The sequence below is a fragment of the Pyrus communis genome, chromosome 6 (assembly GCF_041283825.1).
Source record: "Pyrus communis isolate YQ-2024b chromosome 6, ASM4128382v1, whole genome shotgun sequence".
Taxonomy (NCBI): domain Eukaryota; kingdom Viridiplantae; phylum Streptophyta; class Magnoliopsida; order Rosales; family Rosaceae; genus Pyrus; species Pyrus communis.
Window position 1 is genome coordinate 11,582,058 of NC_142570.1, and position 25,279 is coordinate 11,607,336.

Genomic DNA, 25,279 nt, shown 5'->3' on the forward strand with positions numbered 1-25,279 from the left:
TGCAAACGGTACATGTAGACCTGACATTCGTGTCGTGTTCTCCGTGTTCATGTCGTTTTCGTGACATACTTGATATCTTAATGGGTCGTGTCGTGTAACACCCGTTAAAGTAAACAGATATTATGACCTGACCCAAAATCGACCTGTTAATATTACCAAGTAATATGACCCGATCCGTTACCCGTTAAAGAAAATATATTTTAAATGAAAATAAAAAAACATAATTTGACCCAACAAAAAATGGAAAACATATTACTAAATTAGTATATGCATACCACGTGGTCACATAAATATTACTTCAAAACATAAAAAAAACATTTATCTTTCAAGTATTACATACTTCAAAATAAGAGCCTAATGAAAAAACATTAGTACATTACTACAAAATATCAAATGTTCAAGGATATGCAAAATGGAGGGATGTGCGTTTCAAGATTGAGGAATCTTGTGCGTTTTTTACAATATAAAACCCTTCAATTTTCATCAATCACCAAAGAAAATGGTATTAGAACTTTGACTTGATATATTCTTTTCAAGAATTATATTGATGATGTTTTCATTAAGGTTTTCCACATTAGCACTCTCTTCCACATAAACTAAGCATAAAAAACCAAACATTGTAAACCATTCAAATGTGTTTCGTATTTTTAAATTACTTGATATTTTTATTTATAATGTGTTTGGTATTTTTAAATTACTTGATATTTTTATTTTTACTGTGTTTTATAATTTTTTTTAATCTCACTATTTGCCTATAGTATACTATGAAAATAAATAAATAAATAAAACTTAAAATTTTAAATTTATATAGAATAATAATACAATAATATATATTAATATACAATATACTTTACAATATGCTATTGAATTTTATAGTAAGTTTTTCTAGTAGTTTAAACAACATTAAAATCGTCAAAATAACTTTTTTCTTAATGTGTCGAAACGGGATATCCGCATGTCACCCTTATGTAAACCTGTTAAGGACCCGTTATTAACGGATTCTTATCATGTGACCCAATAACGACACGATATATTAGTTACCATGTTGACCTAAAACCCATTATTTTCGTGTCATGTTAACGGGTTGTGTAAGAAATTGTCAGGTTTACTTTAAAGTGAAGCAGTTTTTAGTGAAAATAATAATAATACCAAACTAGGCCTAACCATGCATCTTTGAACTGGATATTCAAAGGATAATGTAATAAAAATACAAGAAATGTTTGACTAAAGGGGCTTTTGGATCTAGGTCCAAAAACATAGGTAGTTTTTTGGACTGAGTCCAGTTATCCAATTACATATTTTGATATCAATTTTGCCCCTTCAGATAAAAATATTTAAATTCTTTAATTTTTTTATCATTTATTCAGTCTTTAAATTTTGAATATTTAAATACTCAAACTAAAATATTATCTAGTAACCACCTACTATTTATGAAGAAAACAAAACCGATATAATCTAGTAACTACCTACCTATTGTATAGGAAGAAAAATGCTTTATAACTACAAAGCAGATATAATCTACTTGCAAAACAAAAATAAACTACCTATTGTATTGGAAGAAAAATGCTAGGAACCTACAGGGCAGAACATAGAAATATAAATATGATATAATATACCTTCATTAAAGGAACGAATTTGGAGGGAAGAACACGAAAATGTCACCAATGAAAAGAAGAGCAAAAAAAGAGGAGGATTGATAGAGGGAATTGTTTGGAAGAAGGAAAAAAGGAGGGATGAAACGGACTGGGGGTTGAGGTGATTATATGGCTATAACTAATCCTACAATTAGGGGATTAGTTAAACGACAAATAATCCCATAATTAAGAAATTTTGTGTATTTACAACAATTTATAAGCCTAAGGGGTAAATATGGTACAAATCATAAATAAGCATACGTGGAATCTCAATTATTGGACCCATTTCAATGAAGTGGACTAATTCTACTAATGGCTCACAAAATTGGATCTATATCAAGTTATCCCTTGATTGATTAAATTTGAAAAATAAAAAAAATAAAAAAAAAAAAAAAAAAAAAAAAAAGATTCTACATATATAAAGCCAGGAGCAAACAAGGTGAAAGATTCATAATTCCAAAATTATCCCTCCTTAATTAAGATTTTAAAACAATCAATATTATTGTGAAAAAGAATTCACTAACAGAATAAAACTACTCATAGTGGACAATTTTTCCCCTTTAGTTTTTTAAAATAAAAATATTTAAAACAAAGATAAAATTACAAAGATTGCCACTGGCTCGTGGCAAGAGGTTAGCCTTCACATAAGATTGACATATTGATTAGAGCTTGCTCTTACCTTCATATTTAATTATATAAGATTTGACATCTTATTTAAAGATAGTCTAAGAGCATCTCCAAATGAAATGTCAAATTTTAAACATAAAATTTGAATTTGACAGCCTATGTGGTATTTTGACAATTTTCAAAATTTTACCCTTCATCCGATATGTCAAATTAAATATTATTTTATTACACTATTTTCTTTTCATTTTATTTTATTGAACTATTATTTTATGCCCCTTCTTTCTAGACTTCTCCTTTTCTGCAATTTCTACAGATTTGATATAAAAAAAAAAATTCTGCAATTTCGATTCCCATTGTTTCTGCCATGGTCTCAACGCTAGAAACCTTTGTCCTCCACAGCGCTTCCGGTAACCTCGTCTCATCCGTCGGTGCCACCCACTACTCCTCCAACCTTTCTCTGTCAACCCTGCCCCAAAATCCTTATCGTGGAAGCCATGGCAGCACTTCTCTGTCGTCGTCGGACTTTTCCGTCGTCGTCAGACTTTTCCGTCATGGAATTCATGGCAATACAGAAGCCCAAATTTCCCCAAATAATTTCAACCTCCTTCGTAATTTTTCTTTTGGGTGAAATTTCCTTCAGCTAAATTTCCCCAAATAGTTTCACAATCAAATTATCAAATCATGCAATGATTTTCTTTGGGTAAATTGGGTATGAGGGAAGCCGCTAATCTTCTCCGTGCATGTTGGGGTCCCAAAATTTGGAGACTTTGAGATGGGATTTTGGTGGGAAAAGGGTAGTGTGCTGCGAAGAGAGAGAGCAGAAGGTAGCATGTTGCGGAGAGAGAGAGAGAGCACAGAGAGAGTTCCAGATCTAATAAAAAAATATTTGACACTGCTGTCAAATTTGACAGCAAGGGAGAGAGCTGCCATTCCATTTCATGCCACATTAGATTTGGCTTTTCGGTGGGAAATCATTGTTGCTGCCTTTTATAACTGTTAATGATGAGATGCCAAATTGTCCAAATCAGCATTAACAGTCATAAAAGGCAGCAACAATGATTTCAAACCAACAAGCCAAATCTGATGTGGTATGACATGGAATGACAACTCTCCCCCTTTGACAGCAGTGTCAAATATGTTTTTATTAATTTTTTTATCAGATCTAAAACTCGCTTTGCGCTCTCTCTCTACAGCACACTACAATCTGCTCTATTTCTCTTCGCAGCACACTACCCTTTTCCCACCAAAATCCCATCTCAAAGTCTCCGAATTTGGGACCCCAACATGCACGGAGAAGGTTAGTGGCTTCCCTCATACCCAATTTACCCAAAGAAAATCATCGCATGATTTGATAATTTAACTGTGAAACTATTTGGGGAAATATGGTTGAAGGAAATTTCACCCAGAAGAAAAATTACGAAGGTGGTTGAAATTATTTTAGGAAATTTGGGCCTCTGTACTGCCATGAATTCTATGACAGAAATGTCCAACGACGATGGAGGAGTGTTGCAATGGCTTCCATGATAAAGATAGGAGGATTTTGGGGCGAGGTTGACAAAGAAAGGTTGGAGGGGAAATGGGTGGCATCGACGGATGAGACGAGGTTACCAGAAGCGTTGGGGAGGATAAAGGTTTCTGGCGTTGAGACCATGGCAGAAGCAATGGGAATCGAAATTGCAATTTTTTTTTTTTTTTATCAAATCTGCAGAAATTGCAGAAAATGAAACTAGAAAGAAGGGGCATAAAATAATAGTTTAATAAAATAAAATAAAAATAAAATAGTATAATAAAATAATATTTAATTTGACATATCAGATAAAGAGTAAAGTTTTGAAAAATATCAAAATACTGTCAAATTCAAATTTAACATTTGACATCTCCTATGCTTAAGCAGCCAAGTCCCTAGTACTCATGCCAATTTTCAAAGATTCGGATAAACGCCACGTCGTGCTCTCCGGCGGATAATAGAACTTGCTCGTTCATTCCCCAAAACCTCCAAAGCCTTTCACCCAGTAATCTTTACTATTATCTGAAACTGCATCCAGTACCACACTCTAAATTCTGATGAGCTTGGCTGTTCCTTTCTCTCTCTAGAAATGGACGGTTTCTCTCTCTCCCTCACCACCAACACCACCCCTTTCTTTCTCACTCGCACTCGTCTTCTTCCTTCATTTTCTTCCACAACCCAAAATTTCCCTCCGAGGCACAAGAAATGGGTTGTTTTCGGTTCCAGGGAGGAGCCAAAGCTCGACCCTTTGGACCAAATGGAGCTCAAGTTCGGTCGCTTGATCGGCGAGGACCCCAAACTTACGATTGCCAAGGTATCTATGTGTTGTGTTTGCACAACAAACAGTTGTTTGATAAAATTTGCATACGAACTTGTTAGAATTGGTAGATAAACCTTTTAGTTTCTCTAAGATGTTATTGTTTTTAAATTGTAGATTTTGGGTAGAAAAAGTAAACCCAGAAGCTAGTTATATGGTAATTCAGAAGATTTCTCTGTGTATATGTATATGTGTCTCTGTGTGTGTGTTTATGTATGAATTGTTATGGCATGGTGGTTCTATTGGATTCATTTTTTTATTTTTTTTATTTTTTTTTGAGAATGTTATTATTCTGTATTGTAGATTTTGGGAAGAAAAGCAAACCCAGAAGCTAGTTATATGGATATTGAGAAAAGTTTTTACAAGAACAAGGGTAAAATTGTAGAGATAAGGGAAGTACCTTTTGATGGGGCCAAGGAAGTTCAAACCAGCCAAGAAAAGGAGGTACCTTTAGATGGGCCTAAGGAAGTTCAGTCATCTAGGTCATTGGATGGTGTGAACTTGGTCCGACCGGTGCCAAAGAAAGGAGTCAAATTTGAAGTGGATGATAAGCCAAGAGTGTCGCTGGATAAGAACCTGAGACGCCCAGTTTCCAAGCCCGTGGAACCTACTAAACGTAGTGTTCCTAATGTTATTTTGAGAAAGCCGACTTTGTTTAATGAGGATGACGTTGAAGATATGCCTTCAAGGTTGCAAATTAAACCGAATTTGTCCTTGAAGATGAGGATTGAGCAACCAAAGGAGAAGTTTAGTGATATGACATTGTTGAGAAAACCCCAACCGGTGAGTGTTGATGAAAGTAGCGAAAATAAACAAGAGCAATCTAGTGATGCGGATAAGAATGTCATTGGTGACGCAGAAATGGAGAAGTGGAGAGAAGAAAATGATAAAGTTAGCGGTTTTACTTTATTAGAAAAACCCAAAGCAACTGGCGTCAAAACAAAGAGTGAAGATGATAATGAGCAATCTGAGAATGGCGAATCTGGTATCGTTGATACTGTTGAAGATAATGATAGCTCCAAGGATTTGTCTGAATTTACTGCAACTAGCACAACAAGAAACAGTCTTGAAGAATCCAAAGATGGTCCTGGTCAAAAGGATGACACCCTTATAGGTACTACTCTACCTTATAGGTACTACTGTATGTTGCTTTATAGAATTTCTTCAGCTAGGATTGTCAAATTAATATTGTGCTCGAAATTTTAAGGATTGCAGCCATATGAGCAAAGCACTATGGAGTCCAGTGAGGAGGTATCTGATTCGAGTGAACTGTCTGATACAAGCTTACCTGTTTCTAATGTTGACTTGACGATGGACACTGCACTACAAGGAAAACCGAAAAGGTAAATGAAAGGAGTTTCAAATGTTTATGTCTCTACTCTAAGTTTATATTTGGGCTGATTAGCAGGTTGTTTTCTTATAGATTAAACAAACCTGTTAACGATGAAGAGAGCATTTTTGTTGGCTCTGAAAATATGCGAGAATCACTCATTGAGGTCAGTGCTTTTTTCACATTTAACTCGGATTTTTCCTTAACTTGAATTTTTTTCTGTTACAAAAAATTCATATTCTATAAATCTATAGGGTCATGAAGATGCTGATTGGGTTATGGCTGAAAATATGGTTAAAAAAGGAGACAGGGGAGATGTAGAACTGATAAGTGCTAGCACCAGGGGTTTTGTTGTAAGTACACTTTGGACAGCCATTTTATAGGCTCCTATTAACTATATTTACTTTCCATCTGACCTTTCTGAGTTTGAGTTTACCTTTACGACAGGTATCTTTCCGCTCTTTAATTGGATTTCTGCCATACCGTAATCTTTCTTCCAAGTGGAAGTTCTTAGCTTTTGAGTCATGGTTGAGACAGAAGGGCTTAGACCCGTCATTGTACAGGCGAAATCTAGGAGTTATTGGAAGTTACGATATGGTGGAATCAAATACTCTTCCTAATCCAAGCCTAGAAGATCCTGATACAGATACCAAAAGTGAGGAAGTAGTTTCGCCAGATATGAAATTGGAAGACCTTCTTACGATTTATGACCAAGAGAAAATCAAATTCTTATCATCATTTGTTGGCCAGGTTTGAAGAAAGTGACCTGAATTAGAAAACTACTGCTGCATTTGGAAACTTCATTGTCATCATTTATTCCTTTAAATTAATTTTTAGAAACTTAATTTTGTAGAAAATCAGAGTACAAGTGGTGTTGGCCAACAGAAAGTTTGGGAAGCTGGTATTTTCAGTGAGGCCAAAAGAGAAGGAAGAGTCGGTTGAGAGAAAAAGAAGTCTCATGGTGAGAAGGCCACTTTCATTTGTGATGTGTCTTGAATGCTGTTTGTTTTTCCTTTATTCTTTTAGTATTCTTTTTAAGCTACAGTATTTGGTAACAACTATTTCCATTTCTGTGTTTAAGAGATCATCATGTTCAACATTTTCCGAAGAGTCGAAGACTAACCAATTTTTTTATTGTTAAGGGTGGTGGAAAAGTGTTTGTGTGTGCGTATAAACTTCCTGAAGCTGATTGTGAGAAATCAGTTTTTTATATTTAGTTTTTAGTATGTAAGGACTACATTTCTGGTTGGAATCAGGGAAAGGGAATTGGTCTCTGGAAATTAATTAATATGATTTCTGGTATATGCTATATTTGTAAGTTGATTAAAATGATTTCTGGTTGGAACCTGAGCAAGAACATATCCTTGACTCCCAAAATTGGAACTTATTAGTTCATCCAAATATATTTGTAAGGTGGTCTGAAAAATCTCTTTTACGTGGGTGATTCTTATATAACTGAGAAGCAATCTTGTCACTAATATATTAAGTGTCTGAAGGCCATGTTCTCTCGAAAGCTTATTGTACAATTCCAAGTATGAACTATGTTGTTTTAATCTCTTATGGTAATTCTTATGGCAGGCAAAACTTCAAGTTGGAGATGTCGTGAAATGCTGCATCAAGAAAATTACTTATTTTGGCGTTTTTGTTGAGGTAACTGAAAGGTTTTCCGCTCATTGTCTCTGGAAGTGGAAAAATACTTTACTCGGTTGTTGTGATATCACAGTTTTTGTTCCACTATGAGATTTTTTTTGTATGTATAAGTTATTCAAAATAATCTGTTGATGGATTGCCTTGCTACCATCTGGCTTTGGCACAATTCTTTGTGCTATATTTCATTAGTTTAAGGGTCCTGAAAATGGAGCCAAGACTGAGTTACATAGTTTTTCTCACAAAAATGAACCTAGTTAAAATTATGTAGGTTGAAGGAGTGCCTGCATTAATCCATCAGACAGAAATATCTTGGGACGCTACTGTGGATCCCTCTTCTTACTTCAAAGTTGGCCAGGTAATTTGGTCAATGATCAAACTGTAGGATACTATTTCAAATTCAGTCTATTCCACTGAAGTTTGTAATTTGTACTTAGTTCGTTAGCAACTTTTAGAGTTTCGGTGTTTCTTACTGTTTTGCTACTTTCTCTCTGCATCTTGTTTATCACATAAAGAAACTCTTTCTGATCTCAGATTATGGAGGCAAAAGTTTACCAACTGGATTTTGCACTTGAACGTATCTTCTTGTCATTAAAGGAGATTATGGTAATGTATATCTTATGGATTTTGTAAGCACACATTTCTAATTTTGATTGATGAGATATTCAATTACTAAGAAAGATTCATTCGTGTTTTTTGCAGCCAGATCCATTGATGGAAACCTTGGAGTCTGTGGTTGGTGATCGTGATAGTTTAGATGGGAGATTACAAGCGGCACAAGCAGATACTGAGGTTTATTTATTTTTGTTCACATGTTGAGTGGGATGTATTAGTCTAGCTACATCATCATAGTTGTGGACAGCATAGCGCATACTTGTAATGTTTATATGCTAACGCCAGCTTTAGTTAAGAATAAGAGAAATCAAATGCTTTTTCCAAAACTAAAAATTAAAAATAAAAAATAAATGCATAAACCATAAAGCAGTTAACAGATTTTGTTTAGAGTGGAAGACATTTGGGAATTTTGTTGTTGCAAGGATTTAAATCAGCAAGAACAGATTTTGTTTAGAATCATGCCAACAAGAAAGTAGCATGTTTTATGTATTTTTTCCTTTTTGGTATAGAATGTGATTTATGGTGATAATTTAATTTGCTATTGTACTTAATCTATATGTGATCATATGTTTATCTCTTTGATGGAAAAAAAAATAGAAGATGTAACCTCAATGATACTATTATACGTATGTAAACTATCTGGTAACTTCATGAGCTGACTCTATATATGATGTTTCTATTGCATATCAACACGTTATCTGATTCAATAGTTTTGACAGTGGGCTGATGTCGACTGTCTTATCAAAGAGCTGCAACAAACCGAACGAATCCAGTCTGTCTCAAAAGGTCGCTATTTCTTGAGCCCAGGGTTAGCTCCAACATTTCAGGTACGAACACCTAACATTTCTTGATCAAAGTTAAGGTTGGTAGAAAGCAGGGTACGATTATGTACTTTAAATTGCACTGTCAAGTAATTTGCTTGATCAAGGTTAATCACCAAACTTTTAGATTTATGACTGTTGGTTATGAATTTGTTGCTGTGTCTAGTAATCTAAATTTGTATGTGGGAACGTATTTAGGGATTTTATAATTTTACAGAATAAAAACGTACCTGGTTTCTCATTTGAAAGACTGTAAGGTAACATGACTATGGTGCATGGTTGATGAGTTTGTTCAACAGACTGCACAAATGCTTAACAATGTGTTGTAACCAATACATTAATTGTTCAAGGAATCTGATTCGGTTGAGAGTCTATCCCTTTCTAATGCTTTTTGTGTTGTATTAGTATGCTGGAAAATGTCTCTTCTTTGACCTGGACTTCTTAGCGTCATGTTTTTGCTAGAAAAACTAGTTCAGCTTATATTTGTCTAAATCTGTGTCCACTTCTTCAAAATAGTTTACTTATCTTGCCGAACTCAAATATCTGCTTTGGATCTATCTTTTCAATGCAGGTTTATATGGCATCCATGTTTGAGAATCAGTACAAGTTACTTGCTCGATCGGAAAATAAAGTACAAGAGGTGAGTTGTGGAAACCACAGTAGTTTTGCCTTCAAGGCTTCAGTTACTATTTTCCTTTTTTATTCCTTAAAAAAAAAAGAAAAAAACAATGCTTATCTCAATCTAATTATCTTGCTTTTAAGGCATTAGAAGTGCTTATTAAAAAGCAAGCACCTTAGTGACTTTAGAGCAAAGAATCAATTATCGATTGCATTACTCTTTTTTTTCAGGTAATAGTTCAAACTTCACTGGACAAAGAAGAGATGAAATCTGTGATTCTAACATGTACAAGCAGGGTAGGCTAGTTCTGTTCTTATCCGAGTTGTAAGTGCTGCGAGTGCAGTTTCGTTCTTGATAGGCATCATTTGGAATTTTGTAAAGGTAGAAAAGGAAATTGTTTCCATGGCGGGGAGGATTGAAATTGTTTCTTCATTTTGTAGAGATGGGGATCTGTAAATCCTCCAAGCTATAATTTAGAGTTATTAGTTTATGAATGCAGAAAGCTCCTTTTCCTTTCTATTGTATCTCCTTTTTTATCTTTGGGGATCCAAATCCAAGTTTGGTACTAATTTAGGATTGATTTGGTATTGTTGTGCTTTAAAAAAAAACTGTTTTTGCTGTACTGTGAGAATAAGCAGCTGTGAAATAAAGCAGAGAGTGTTTGGTAAACATTTTTGTAAAAGTGCTTTTGGAAGAAAAAAAAACAGTATTATAGTGTTTGTTATACTTTTATGTAAAACAGTTGTGACTCTGTGAAATGATTAAGAAGGGTATAATACTAGATATGTCATTAATTTAATTTTCTTAACAAATAAAGGTGAATTACTAATATACTTTATTTTTAAAAGAAAAATATTTATAACATCTTTGAGTGCAATTGCAACCTCATATAACATCTTTAAAACATTTCAATCTTATACATTTACTTACATTTTCATTACAATTTCATATTTCCGTTAAAAATTCTGTGAAGTTTACAGTTAATTGATGACGTGGCAATTAAATTTTTCACATAGATAAAAAAATTATAAGACAAATCAATATGAAAAAATATGTAATTTTTTAATGTTACATGGGCCCACCCCTTCAATGTGCATCTGCAATTCTGCATCTATCTCCATTTGACTCCATTACGAGAGAGATCATTGCCCAAGCATCATCTTCGTCGTGATCATCGGCCATCACACAGCCATCACCACCACTACAGCATCCTTGAGCCGTTTCACCGCCATAGTGCTCCCGTCGTTCGGCACCACCTTGTACATCGCCCCCAGGTTCTCTTTCCCCGACATCTCTATCAACGCCCACATCAAATCCTCCAACTCAAGCTGCTTCCTCCGGTAAAAAAACACTGGTATAAAAATGTGGTATAAGGTGATATATAAATATGGTATAAAAATATGGTAAGAATAGCATTACTGTTAAGAAATTTATAGTCATCATTTGCATCAATCAAGGAACTTCTGGTCCAATCTTTTTATATGATGGAATTTCAGGTCCAATCTTTATATATGCTGATGATTAAGGAACTTCAGGTTCGATTTTTTTATACAATGAGGATCAAGAAACTTCAAGTTTTAATTTGATCAAGGAACTTCTGATCCTGTATATACTCATCATAACAAAATGTAGCACAATAAGTAAATTAAAGCATAGGGTGATAATTCCAACCACTATAAACAAATTGCTTTAACTAACTAATGATTGTGACAAGGGCTTTAATTCAGCATCATTCACATAAATATCAAAACTTAAAGATAATAATTGTTATTATAAGAAAGGTGACGGTGCCGTGCCATTCATATATATATTAACGTATGATTGGTAATTATACAGCACCAAACACATTAATAACAAGATTAATAATGATAAGGAAAAAGTAAATATTAACTCACTATACTTCCCTTTTTCTTTCTAATCATAGTCATGTATGAACGGTAGTGTTTGAGAATTATAGGAAGAGCAAACTGTTGGATTTGACCCAAATTTTAGTATGATATGAATAAGAGGATAACGAACAACTTTTGTGAAGAAACCGTTTCGATCTAAACTACAAATGAGGTTTTGGCACTTATAAGATGGATGTCCAGTTTTCTACCGAATTGGAAATTGGGTTGGTGTTTAACATCTGCAACAATTGCATCACTAGATTTCTTGAAATTTGAATATGTTATAGGTAATGGGCAAACAAACAACTTTCAAGAAGGAAGTATTTCAATTCGAGGTCAGGAAGTTGGAGTTTATAGGCTGTTTACATGGCTGTAAGATTTTCTGTCAATAATAATAATAGTTATATAGTCAAATGTACATCTGCTTAAAGAAAATTAGTTGTACAGAAGTATGAAGATAAAGTAAAAGGATCTTCTTATCTGTGAGATTCTAGTCGACAGAGGTGAAAGGTAGGTATTGCTTCACTAGATTTACGGTGTTGTGATTTTCACTGATACAAAAGCTTCTCGTGCTAATAACATATTGTGAAACTGAGGATATGTGTGCAGTGAAATATAAAGTAAATAAGACACAATATTTCTAACGTTTGACAAGTCTGCTTATGTCCTCGGAGCAATAGTAGTACTTTCTTTTATTATCTGAAATAATAGGAGTACAAAATAACTCTCAGTATTCTTTCTTCTCTCTTGCTTGACTCACTGGTATTTTCTCGTGCATATCTCTTCTTTCTTTTTCTCTCTTTCTTTCTTTTCTTTCGTATGCTTTTCTCTCTTTTTGTGTCGTTTTTATTCAATGATGCAAATACCTCTTTATATAAAAGTTTTCATTCTTCCCTGATCTTATTTGGTCGACCATGTTTTTCAACATACCAATCTTACCAAGTCTTTTTCTCTGACAACATTGTAAAGCTACCGTCATATCTAGTTGCCTATACTCTAGGCATTCACACCTCCATTCATAACATAAAAAATATTTTAATGAAAAAAAATAATTTGTCGAAAATCCTTGGTTCAAATCCATTTTGTATTTTCAACAAATTACCGAAATAAAAAAATAAAAGAAAGTTGTTGTCGTGTCTGGTAACAAATGTCTGAAGAATCTAAGCTGTGTGACATAGATTCGCACCGAAGCCATGTCGCCTAAAGCGAACCGAACTACCTCGACAGCAGTCAACGTTATACTTTCACCTTTGACTGCAAGTTAAACATCAATTTCGAGTTAATTTTTGACCCTGAGTTACCGCTTGCCTTTGTTGTTGTTTCGGTTATCTCGGTGTCGTGTGTCCGCTGGTAAATCCCATGGATCATGAACCATGGGCAGGCGGTTGTCCATTGACCAAAATACCCTTCCGAACTCAGCATTATCCCCTTTGGGCCCCTTTCTGCTTCAAACTTCAAGTGCCACTTTATCAGCTCTCAGAGCCGCAGAAGCAAGTGGCCAATTTGTAATGAATGCATCTTCGGAGCCTGAGAAGAAGTCTCTGACATTTCTCTCCTCTCTTGCTTCTTATTTTCTGCAAGTTCAGAAAGATTAGATTTTGATAAAAGTTCAAGTAGTGAGAGGAATTTAGATTTTGGTACCAAAAAAAAGAGAGGGGGGATTTAGAAAGAAAAAAAAGGAAGAAATGGGAATGGGAACAAGCACATTTATCATCAGATGGGTCAACTTTCTCACCATGGTAATCTTTCAAAGTTTTCATCTTTCTGTAAAAATCTGTCTGAAAAAAAAAATCTGAAAAGATTGCTTCTTTTCTGTCCTTTTTTGTTTGCTCCGTTTCTGGGTATTTGTTCGTTTTAAGGATGGGTTCGGTTCTGTTTATGGATTTTAGTTTGACACTGTGATTTGGTTTTTGTCTTTGTCATCCTAAATTTGCTTGTTTCTTACCAGATTGATGTTTTTTTTGCAAAATTTTCAGTCTTTGCTCTTACATTGTCATTCAAATTGTTGGAGAGAATCTGTTGAAATTTGTGTAGCTGGTTAGCTAACCAATGAGCAGCTCTAGTTTATATGTTCTGTACATCAATTTGATGATGTCTTACTATGTTTGGTATGCAGCTCTTAGCAATTGTTGTCGTAGTTTTCGGGGTGTGGATGAGTACTCATCACGATGGCTGTCGGAGATCCCTCACGCTCCCCGTTATAGGCATTGGTGCGGTCATCTTTTTAATGTACGCTTTGCTTTCTTTAACACCCGAGTTTTTATGCATTCTTCGATTCCACTCTCTAACTTTGTATTGATCTCGAGAAATCTACTTATACTTGTGTGCTTTGGCTGTTAGATCAATAATCGGCTTCTTGGGTGCAATGAAAAATAGCTCCATACTCTTGTGGATTGTATCCTTAGTAAATGAATTTTGGTTGATTTTTGATCGAGGTTGTTTTGCGGTCGTTCGTTCTTGTTTGTTCCTTGACTTTTCATGTGCAGTATCTGATTCTGTTGTGCTTCATATTGGTGGGAATCCTCGTGTTCACGGTATTAGCGTAAGTAAACATCATCTGGAGCTCAACACTCTTCGTAATTCAGTTTGTACTTCATATCCCATCCATCTATTATCCGAATTTTTTTTTTCCTACGCCAGTTGACAGGATATGTATTTGAAAATATAAGAGAAGTCGGTACTTTTATGCAGTTTGACATTTTGATCGGGAGTTAAAGAAAATTGTAGACTTGTGGTAGTCACAATGAAGTGGGCATGCTTTTGCATATATTTTTTGTTCTGGAAATTACTTCATCATTCTCAAATGCAAGCTGATACAGGGGCTCAATTGCATTTTTGTCTATATGCTTCTGTTCTCGATTCTGTCTTTGAAGATAATGTTGATTGTGATCTTCCATAAGTATTTAAATGTTTTCTCGATAGTTGATAACCTTACATGTGATTTTTTTGAATTACTGCAGTTCAACCCAATTCAATATTTGCTCCTTAACGGTTTAGTTTTCATTGTACCAGTTTCATAATATTTGTACGAGGGCCCAGTTTTATTTGTGTGTATGAGTTAGACGTCGCATAATTTTCTGCCTTTACTTGCAGGTTCATTGTCACAAATAATGGCTCTGGTCATAGCGTGGTTGGCTTGAGGTATGCGAATTATTTTCTGGTCACTCGACTTGCTTTATGGGAGGGCATGATCTTGATTTGTGGTATCTACTCCCGAAATATTGTCTGACCAGAACTTTGAAATGATTAGGTTACAGAAAATTGCAGCTGTAAAAGTTTAGTAGCTTCAAATCATCTAGAGAAGCACAAGTTTCAATTTTTATTTCATCAAAAGAATGCACTTCTAACCACTGTAGGAATAAAATACAAAACATTTTTTCATCCTCTTTTTTCTCATCTGGACAGGTACAAGGAGTATCAACTCCATGATTACAGTCCGTGGTTTCTAAAACAAGTGAGTTCCTTTTTTCTTTTGCAGTTTAATGATGATATGTAGTGTCCGCTTTGTTATGCGTTTTTTTTTATATCAGTTGCTCACTTTTGTGTTTTAGTTGAACAATACGCAAAACTGGAAGCACTTAAAGAGTTGTCTTGTGAAATCTAATGACTGCAACGACCTACCAAAAAAGTATAAGGTGCACTTCTCAAACTTGTTTAAATTGCTTATTTGTCTGCATAATATAGTTGTGATTTCCTTTACCTTCTCTTTTTTCCGATTGACTTAATTTCTTTCACTTCACTTGTTGGATTCAGACTCTGAAGCAATACAAATTGGCAAAGCTAACCCCTGTGGAGGCTGGTTGTTGTCGACCACCATCTGAGTAGGTGCCATACTTCTTGTTTTCATTTCTGTGTCTTTTGTTGTTTGGTAAGTTTCCATCGCCTCATCCTCCTGACTGTCTTTCTGCTTTAAGATGGAGTTTCACTAGTCTGAAATATGCATATAAACTATTAAACTTCCATGAACTGCACAAAACGGTCGACAAGAAATAAAGTGCCCCCCCCCCCCCCCCCCCCCCCCCCCTCCCCCGCCCCCGCCCTCGCAAACACAACAACTGAGATGATAAGCATTCACTAACACAAATATGTAAAAGTATGAGACGATAATATAAAATAATTAAGTATATGAAATAGACAATTGAAGTGCATGGTACATACTAGATAACATGTTACTGATTTACCAATTGCTGGGATTCAACTTTATTCCTAGATGCGGTTATCCTGCTGTTAATGCGTCATACTATGACATGAGCTTCCATCCAGTTAGTTCAAACAAGGACTGCAAACTTTACAAAAATGCCCGGGACACCAAGTGTTACAATTGTGATTCCTGCAAGTAATAATCACACCTTTATCTCAATTTTTTTGTCTCTTCTCGTTTTTCCTGTATTCTTGTGTATAAATTTAATCAATTCTGAGCACTATTCGTCAATCATTTTCAAGGGCTGGAGTTGCACAATACATGAAAACTGAGTGGAGACTGGTTGCGATCTTTAATGTTGCTCTGTTTGTTGTTTTGGTGAGGCATTCTCTCTATTTATTCAATCACAACCATTGAAATTTCTTCACTTACTAACAAAAGCTGAACTATGTAAATTATGATAACATTATCAAACATTTCCAAAATTTAACTAACAAGAGTAGACATTTTGTATGTGATGCATGGCTAAAGATTAGAGAATAAACATCTACTATATTCATATAGTTAGTCTCTGTTGAGAAGACTGCAATAACTTGCGTTCTACGGTTGTACCATCATTTAAGATCAATTTTCTCCTGTAAGTGCTTGATGCCATGACATTCCTTTTTTTTGTGCAATGCCAGTCTATGATATATTTCGTGGGATGCTGTGCAAGACGAAATGCTGCAAGAGTCCGTTCCAAAAATTAACAAGAGGACCTCTGCTATCAGAAACATCTTAGGGACGAAGAAACTATGTAGTCCTGAAAATGCATTCAAGCAACCTGTGAGTGATTTCTTTTATAGAATTTAAACAAAGAAAGTGCTCCATCATACAATGGGGAAGTACTTGCTACCTAGAGGCTATCTGCCTAAAGATTGTATAAAAATGCTTTGTGATGCTACGGAAACAAATTATATCATTTCTTTACTTATCTGAGACTAAAGTCTGAAGCATTATTTTCTATCATGTTCTTGCCACACACACACACACATATCTACCTACGTATACTACAGTTACTGTATCATGATCGCAAATTTCAATCAAAGGTTGACAATTCAGTCTGTTCGAAGTAGAGGCCAGAAACTCGACTGTCAGGCAACCAAGCTAGCTCTACAGGACCTTTTGCGCCTTCTTCAACTGTAAGCATCCCAGTATTCTTGTTTATGTCAGTTCTGGTAAAACTAGGACTGACTGTGTTAATAGCAATGTCGGGATACGTCTTTGCCAAGGCTCTTGTATAAGCATTCAGTGCTGCTTTGGATACGATGTAGGCAGATAACTTGGCAGGCCAGACTTTGGCTTCAACCAAACTCTGCTTCACATCCTCCATAAATTCCTCAACTAGGTTGTCCACTTCCTCTTCTCTGAGGCTATCAGTATCTCCTAGAACCCTCTTTGCTTTCTCATTTGGTATTCCAAACTCAGACATGCAGTTGAAACACTAGAAATGAACAAAAATTCGTATACACTAGTTTTATATCAACAGAATGCATCGTTATATAGGTAATGTTATCTTGCCACATATGTATATGTCATGTTATGTTGTCAGTTTGATGACATAAGATAACATTTTCTTTGTATAAATTGGGAATGCATAGTATTGATGGATTTCAGATTCGGGTTTCGGTACTGTACTCTTAGCTTTCCCACCGAGGAGGAGACATTGACTATCGTTGCCGAGTTGGATTTTTGAAGCGGTGGAATAAGTGCTTCGGTAAGTTGCTTAACTCCATAATAGTTTGTTTTCAGGCAATCCCTTGCTGTCTCATAGGTTTGCTTCACAACTTCATTGTCGGATCCGGCATTGGAACGTTGAAGCTGCATCATTATTCTCTCTTGTCAATGAAATAAAAAGTTAATTATACTTTCTATGTACTATGTGAACAAAATAAAGAATCTGTGAAGCGAAACTTCCGAGTGACGAAGTAGCTCGACCGTGAGTGAGAGGCGAACCGTGTAAAAGTAGGGTTCCTAAGCAAACGAAGGTGGACAACGGAAGGGTTGGGGCTTATACTCCAACAGGTATTTCCATGGCTAGAAAGGCTTCTTCAATCCAGCCGTACCTTACCATGATCGACCCGGGGCTTTTGAGCGAGCAAGCCACTTCTCGGCAAGCTACAACCAATGTCATGTACATATGTCTGCCCCTTCGCGTGCATGATGGGGTTGCACACGAGAAACGGTGTTATTAGTAGCGAGAAACGCTGTTAGTAGTTAACTTCGTAGACATGATTAACCCATTTTATTGATTATCCAACGCAGCCGATAGAAGAATACAAACTTCCAAAATGATGTACAAAAAACAACCGAGTTCTATTGACTTACATCATCAGGCGCTATGGATCCAAGAGTTCCTGCATTATTTACCTGCAATATTGTAAAAGTATTTACTTCTTTTAGTGCTTAACCAAGTGATAAGGAGACCTTGGAAGTTCTCGTGCTGCATCCCTTTCTTTCATCGGCAGACTCAAACATAGGAAAAACATCGTAACAAGATTCGTAGTTAGAGACGGGAATTACCAATATGTCAAGCTTTCCGACTTGAGTTTTGAGAAATTCGGCCTGAGAAGCAATGCTTGTTGAGGAAGTTACATCAAGCTGATGAAATACTACCCCATAGAGGCCATAAGAAGCCTTCAATTTCTCAACTGCTTCTGTTCTCCTCACATCTCTTGCAGTTAAACACCACCCCAACTCCATGAGCAGCTAATTGCCTGCTTATCTCATATTCAATCCCTTTGTTGCCTCCAGTAACAACTGCAATTCTGTTAAGAAAGAATATTAATAAAACCGTGATCACTAATTAAGCATCGTTACTGCTCCTTCGTTGTCATGTGGCGCTTTAGGAGAGGATGCGGATCGATTAAACGAAAGATTGATGTACCTCTTGGACTCAAAACTGATGGTTGTTTCTGCCATTTGTTAGAGATTTGGAGGAGGAAAAAAATGTTAGCTATGTGGATGGTGGTGATGATTATTTAGAGGGACTACTCCAAGTGCTTCTTCATCCCTTGTTCTTAGGCTATTTATTGTTTAATTACTAAGCTACTGATTTATCATTTGTCAGAGATGGTCACGTATGCCATGACATTATCAAATGTTTGAGAATTCTATTTTCAATTTTCTTTGGTCAGGGTGCAACTTATATGATATGAGTTCATTGTCATTGTGACATTTGTATTAATAATACAAGACCAAATAAAAAGAAACTTACATGTAGTATTGTCAGTGGCACAAAACGTCACAATTGCGATGTACCATTTTCATGTAAAAGTTTTTCTCCTTCAATCATATTTATTGTTCAACGATGTTTCATATCCAGTTCAGTCATATGGATTCATTTGGATTTCAAGAAAATGGTGGTTTTCATTTTTCTGTTTATTCTTTATTGTGTTCTTTGTCAAATTTTACACGTGGCACGAGCTTAGAATCTAAGTAAGAAGAGATACTCTCATATTATTGGGGTAATGTTTGAGCATGTGACTAGTATTCAATGGATGAATTGGTGATACCACTAAGACTGTATATTGGTTGCAAGAGAGAGTCTTTCCCAATTAAGCCGGAAAGTGAGTCCACCGTTGCCGCATAAACATTTTACGAAATTATTAACCATGGTTTAACAAATATGAAATTTGTTTTAAAACATTAGATAATTTGTTAATAATGTTTGAAAAGGTCATAATCCTTGTGTTTTTCACATGTGATATTAGGGAAGATGAGTATGAATACAAGTTGTATGAACGAATATGCGTTCTTTTTCTTTGAAAAACATGAAACTAATCACGAATAAGATCATCGTTAGATCTTTAAACCACACATATCAAATTGTTGCTAAGAAATTATATCAACAGAAAATAAGCAAACAACACACAAAAATGACTCTAAATATGCCTCAACGTAGAAAATTCATCCGCTGTCATATTGGCATGAATATGCATTCCTAATCACTTAAGTTGCAATTTAATTTCTTTTGGTCTAAAAATATTGTCAATTTAAAGAATTGACCGTAAGAAAATGTCTCTTATTTAAATTTTGGATTTGGTTACAATACTTACATATCTAATTACCATCTCGATAGTCAAATAGTAGTTGTATTAAATATAGGTAAATATTGTAGCCAAATCCAAAAAAGGGACTTGAAGACGCAGAAAACAAGAAATTCAACTAAAACACTCAAATGACTGGAGACGTAGCAAAAGTTAAAGACAATATTAGCATTGTTTGAAGTGACCCCTGTCTCTTTGATAATTCTACAGTCAATTTTTTAACACGTTAAATGTTTTAGTCCAACGATTGTTTTTCATAAGCATGACAACAGTATTTTATTAGAAAAACTAATGAAAATGACTTAAAAATTTTGAGTTTAAACGATAAGTGCAAAATAAAAAGTAAAGTGAATAGTACCAGGATTGACTTTTTAACGTAAAAATGTGATTTTTCGTAAAAATGAATAGTATCAAGATATTTTCGTTAAAGTTTTTTATTTTATTTGTTAGTAGTCTTAAATATACAATTATCGCTTTTCTACTTTGTTAGTTTGCGTGATGCGGGATGAGTTGCAAAATCCTCAAAAGTGGGCCAGATTCATTTGGAATTCAAGAAATTAATTAAGACCCAAGCGTATATGTTCTTTTATGGATTTGACAAATTGAAGGCGGCATTGTTTTTGGGATGCATTTTTGCTCACCCTGTAAGCTTTGATGTATGCATTCCACACACATCTAAGCCTGCCAAATTATGGGATTGAGATTGGGAAACCAAGCTCAATTCTTTGGCTATAAATACTGGGCACTCATTCATAAAGTCAATAAAGCGGAATGCATCATTCGAATCGAGGCAGAAGACATGGAGAAAGAAAGATATAATTGCTAGTCGTTTTCAACTCCCTTCTATAAGCCTTGGATTGGCTTTCTCAGGATAAGGTTTGAAGTCGATTAATCTAGTTAAGCTAATCTTAAGTGAGGGCAAAAAGAAGGAAGCAAATCCACACGCGCATCCTCATACTCAGATGCTCAAACTCCCAAACACTCTACACACTCAAAAGATTCAAAAAGCTCTTTGCATTCTTCGCCACACTTGTGAAGAACCATCAAGCACCACTACACATCCAGGTTCTTCCACCGCCTCAAGCCAAACTCTTGCAACGTTCATTGGTTCAAGAACAAGTCACTACGACCCCCAGTTCAACAACCCTACACGTACACTTCGCAACCCAGGAGATCGAATCGGATGATTAAATTTTGGAATAAGAGATTGTAACCCTAAACATTCATTTAAAACAAATATTATTTTGTACATGTGTTCTTGTTTCGTTTGTCACAGGAATTTTCATGTTTACAAGGAAATCCCCCGGGTCTGAGGATTTTGACAGTCGTAACGTGTCACCATGACATGCTTGACCCTGATATTCCTCGAACGCCAGGGTAGGCACGTGTTGGCCGACACCCGAAGGTGACGAAACCATATTAGGATGCAAGAGAACTATGAATATGAATAAAATAATAGAAATTTAAATATAATGAATATGCATTTAAGGAACATATTTAGGGCATACAACTAAACTAGAACACTACAAGAGGAATAATATAAAATTGAATCAACAAGTGAATGGGTCCTACACCTAAAGGACTCGAAGATACTGATGCGGAAGAGCTTTGATGCCAGGATCGTATGCCTCGAATCTAAATCCTAAGGGGCGCAAAACAAACATAAGTGGACCAAGTTAATATATATATATATATAATATATATATATATATATATTATTGAAACAGTTATCAACATACTAACCCCCAAAGTTTTATGAAAACATCAGTAGCATAATATATAATAGGTTTTCGAAACCCTAGCATGCCATAAAATTCTTTCATAAAACATATCTCATATATAATGGGCTAAATAGTGGTATCCAGTAACGATATCTCCCGGCCCAATGTCAGCTCCATGTCTCTGTGCCCGTAGCCAGAGATTATTTCTCTCGGCCCAATGCTAGCTCCATGTCTCTCAGCCCAAAGCCAGAGATTATTTCTCCCGACCCACAACCAACAACCATAATCGTCGCCCATGGCAGTATAGTGACCACTAGATAAGCACAAAAGCATTGAACATAGACTTTCAAAACATAGGTGTGTGTATATATATATATCTCTCAAAAACATCTTCATAGTATAAAGTCATCCATGATCTATACTATAAAAAACATGTGTTCGATAAAATATGGTAATTCAAAATATTCTCAGTAAGCATAATATCTCATAAAACGTTTCATAAAACGTAATCATAAATCATGTTTTTCATGTATGCGTTTCAATGTTTAGAATTTGATTGTATTAAATACATGTAATTATTTTAGCCAAATCCACATAGAAACTGTAGACGTAGCAAACAAGTAATTTAACTAAAACACCCAAATGACTGAAGATGTAACAAAAGTTGGTTGAGTTGTGACCTAAAACAAGAGATTTAGAATTGAAACTTCATTAAACCTTGACATATTTTTTATTGAGAACACATTGTGCTTAAGAGTACATGTCACATGTGCATACAGAAAATTCACAAATATGCCATGTCGAATATCTCACCTAAAAATATATAAGCCAGATGATATAAATCAATGCAATTGATAGGTCAGCCGGAGTCACCTAATGTGACATGTACGACTGAATCTAGAGCTCATCCATATAGCTGGAGTCACCTAACGTGACCTGTATGACTCAAATCCACATCTCAACAACTATACCTGCACACGAGTCGGAACCACCTAAAGTGGTCTATACGACATGTCTGGGTGTAAATAAATACGCTTAAGTGCTATGATCATGTGAAGATTGTGCGAATAATCGCAAGTCACCTACAAGTCAGAACCACCTAAAGTGGTTTGTACGACAGGATTGTGCACCTAACTTGGATCCAAGGTGAGCGTATGGTGCGGGAGGTGAACATCACGTGAAGGACTGTGCCCTAACTCTGGGCGGGAGCACTAACACTGGGGTGCAGGTTTATGAGCTCTCAACACATCTCACATAATCATCAATTCACATAAACAATCTATAACTCACTTAGTACTTACCTGAGCGTCCACCGCGTCAAATCACAATATGCACAGATCATACACATTCATAGTCTAAGCATAAAATCAATAGGCATGGCAAACACAATTTCATTCAAATCAATTTTCTGGGAAAAATCTCAAGTATATAGGTATATACGGAAAACCAAAAGCCCACTCACTGGTATGTGGAAGGGTCGTAGCTTCCAAGCCTCTATTGACTGTGCTCGTCCTGAGGATAGGTCTCACCTATATGCGAAACAACTATATAAACGTTAATTTAAAGCACATAAACAAAACTAGGTAATAACTTCTCATACAATGCTCAAATGGGGTGTTTAAATATATCAATGTCATCTACTCAACCTCATGAACATCCCCGTATTTTAAAATAATTTTTTGTACGTCCCATGTGCCGCCACGCGCAGGCCAAGGCAAGGCTAGATGTGCCCCCATGCGCGGCCATGTGCCTGGCACGCCTAACGGTAACCGTTAACGCCGTTAGGAATATTCTGTTAAAAAGTAGCATATTCCGTTAAAACTAACTAACGCCGCTAGAATATTCCGTCAAACTTGACGGAATATTCCGTTGTCTTCAACCTTGGTTCGCCGGTGACCATTGCCGTCGTTGGAAACTTGAAAAACTTCAAACCTTAATATCTTCTTCATTTCTTAACCAAAATCCATGAAATTTTCACCAAAATGAAGCTCTAAACAAATAGAACACATTCTTACCACTTTTGCGACCTAAAATCCACAAAAATTCGTCGGAAAATCCTTCGATATTCCGGTCACCTCTGTTACTCGCCAATCTGAGCTTTCCCGATGTCCAAAACACTTCAAAATTACTCCTCGAGCTTCGTGAAGATGTCCTAAAGCTTCCTAGAACCTTAAAACTCATGGAAAACTTCACGATTACGTTTGCATGAACAGTATATCAAATCGGGAATTCTGGTTCTTGGGTTTTCAAAGGTTTCCTGTCCAACCAAAGGTATGGATCGACTCCTGAGCTTGCAAGGAGTCCAAAAACACCAACAATGATCTCGATTTGCAATTGGAAGGGTTTGTTTGAGGTTTGTTCGTACAGTTGTACGGAAATGGAAGAGAATCCAAGAGAGAGGAAAGAGAGAGGGTCAACGGGTTGAGGTGTGTGTATGAGTGTGTGGTCCAGGTTGCAGCCAACCAGAAACAAAAAAACAAACCTAAGTCTAAGTTCCTAATTGGTTCCAAAATATTAGGGACTTAATATATTGGTCCACAACCAAAACTTAAACCACACAACACCATAAACGTTCAAGGGTACCTTAGTAATTTCACGCCATCGATACAAATATTTCGGGACGGGCTATGACATTATTGCTAGCCCATTTTGAGGCTAAGCCCACTGTGAGGCTAAGCCCACTTGCCTCCCTTTTAGTGTATATCTTTTTTTATAACTAGCATTACACGCTTCTTAAGATGTTTTGAACGTGTTTGAAAAAAGAGAAATTAAATCACTTTATTACTAGCATATTGTGAAGCACTAATTAAAAAAAATAAAAAAAATAAAAAAAATAAAAAAAATAATTATTAAAAAAAATACTGTTAAAATGACGACAATGCCCCTACCTTATTTAATGCATTATTTTGGGATGCCTTCGAAATTTTTTATCTTGGGGGCATTTTTGTTCAAATAATTTTGTTAAAACTTGGTTCCTATTCACTTTTCCATTGGCTTTATATAGAAGATTAGTGAAGACCCAAGCATGTAGGTTTTTCATGGGATTGGAAAAGTGGCATTATTTATGTATTTATTTTCCATTTTCTATGTTCAAAAGTATTTTTTTTTCTTTAAACATTTTTCAATAGAGGGAGAGAAATTGGAATTGGCGAAACTAGGGAGAATTTGGGTGGCTAAGAAATTAGAGTTGAGGGGTCGTATGAAATTATTTTGTTTCTTGTTTTATTCAAATTTTCAATTAAAAAACTATAAGTTAAGAGAAAGAGAATTATTATTAGTACTCTAAAAATCTCATTTTATACTCCTTATATTCTTTCTAATTATAGAAAATTTAGAGTACAAAATGAGTTTTAAAGTCACTCTGTCGCGAATATTTACAATCAAGACTTAAGTAGTCAAGTTCAAGTCAATGGGACTACATTTGTTTCACCTTCTTAGTTATGTTTAAGACTAAGCAATACATGAATTGTGAAGCTTTTAATGACCGTATAGCCACCACTAACTGTGTAAAGTTCAGTTTTGGAGATTTCAAAGCATGACCCAAGTCCATTGGTGGATGCATTAGGGGACTACTACAGTGATTTTGGGACCATCCAGAAGCTTTGATATGTCGTTATGATGAGGACCACCCAAGTTTAGGCATGTAGTGGAGGAAAAGAGTGTAGCGGCGGACCGACAACTACATTTTCTATAAATTATTACCGAAGAAGAAGAAGATTATTTTGGTTTTTAAAAGACTTTGTCAAAATTATGTCATTTTAAACCAAACCATTTAAAACAAAATAGTTAAAAGTAAGTTTCTTGTTAAACCACGTTAGAAAAA

General features: G+C 35.5%; 2 protein-coding genes and 1 pseudogene across 3 annotated transcripts; 2 read left to right on the plus strand and 1 right to left on the minus strand.

The window, feature by feature from the left end:
- Positions 1-4,151: 4,151 nt before the first annotated feature.
- On the plus strand, positions 4,152-10,134 carry LOC137710799 (Nucleic acid-binding, OB-fold-like protein). Its single transcript, XM_068449930.2, has 14 exons — positions 4,152-4,582; positions 4,889-5,699; positions 5,793-5,928; positions 6,009-6,081; positions 6,170-6,268; positions 6,363-6,665; positions 6,769-6,876; positions 7,494-7,565; positions 7,834-7,920; positions 8,097-8,168; positions 8,265-8,354; positions 8,897-9,004; positions 9,570-9,638; positions 9,848-10,134. Exons 1-14 carry the CDS (start codon positions 4,358-4,360, stop codon positions 9,920-9,922), a joined length of 2,328 nt encoding a protein of 775 aa, XP_068306031.2. The 5' UTR covers positions 4,152-4,357; the 3' UTR covers positions 9,923-10,134.
- A 2,821-nt stretch (positions 10,135-12,955) lies between these two features.
- On the plus strand, positions 12,956-16,632 carry TET10 (tetraspanin10). 2 transcript variants are annotated; one of them, XM_068450298.2, is made up of 11 exons: positions 12,956-13,245; positions 13,623-13,735; positions 13,847-13,901; positions 13,993-14,048; positions 14,600-14,647; positions 14,912-14,960; positions 15,058-15,141; positions 15,260-15,327; positions 15,717-15,842; positions 15,950-16,025; positions 16,331-16,632. In XM_068450298.2, the coding sequence occupies exons 1-11, from the start codon at positions 13,192-13,194 to the stop codon at positions 16,394-16,396; spliced, it is 795 nt and encodes a 264-aa protein (XP_068306399.1). In that variant the 5' UTR covers positions 12,956-13,191; the 3' UTR covers positions 16,397-16,632. The 2 variants fall into 2 exon arrangements, with proteins under 2 accessions (XP_068306399.1, XP_088551910.1); XM_088695784.1 differs by lacking the exons at positions 13,847-13,901; positions 13,993-14,048 and having other exon boundaries at positions 12,958-13,245.
- Positions 16,633-16,725: 93 nt separating this feature from the next.
- LOC137710046 (short-chain dehydrogenase/reductase 1 pseudogene) lies at positions 16,726-17,598 on the minus strand (annotated as a pseudogene).
- Between the last annotated feature and the right edge of the window lie 7,681 nt (positions 17,599-25,279).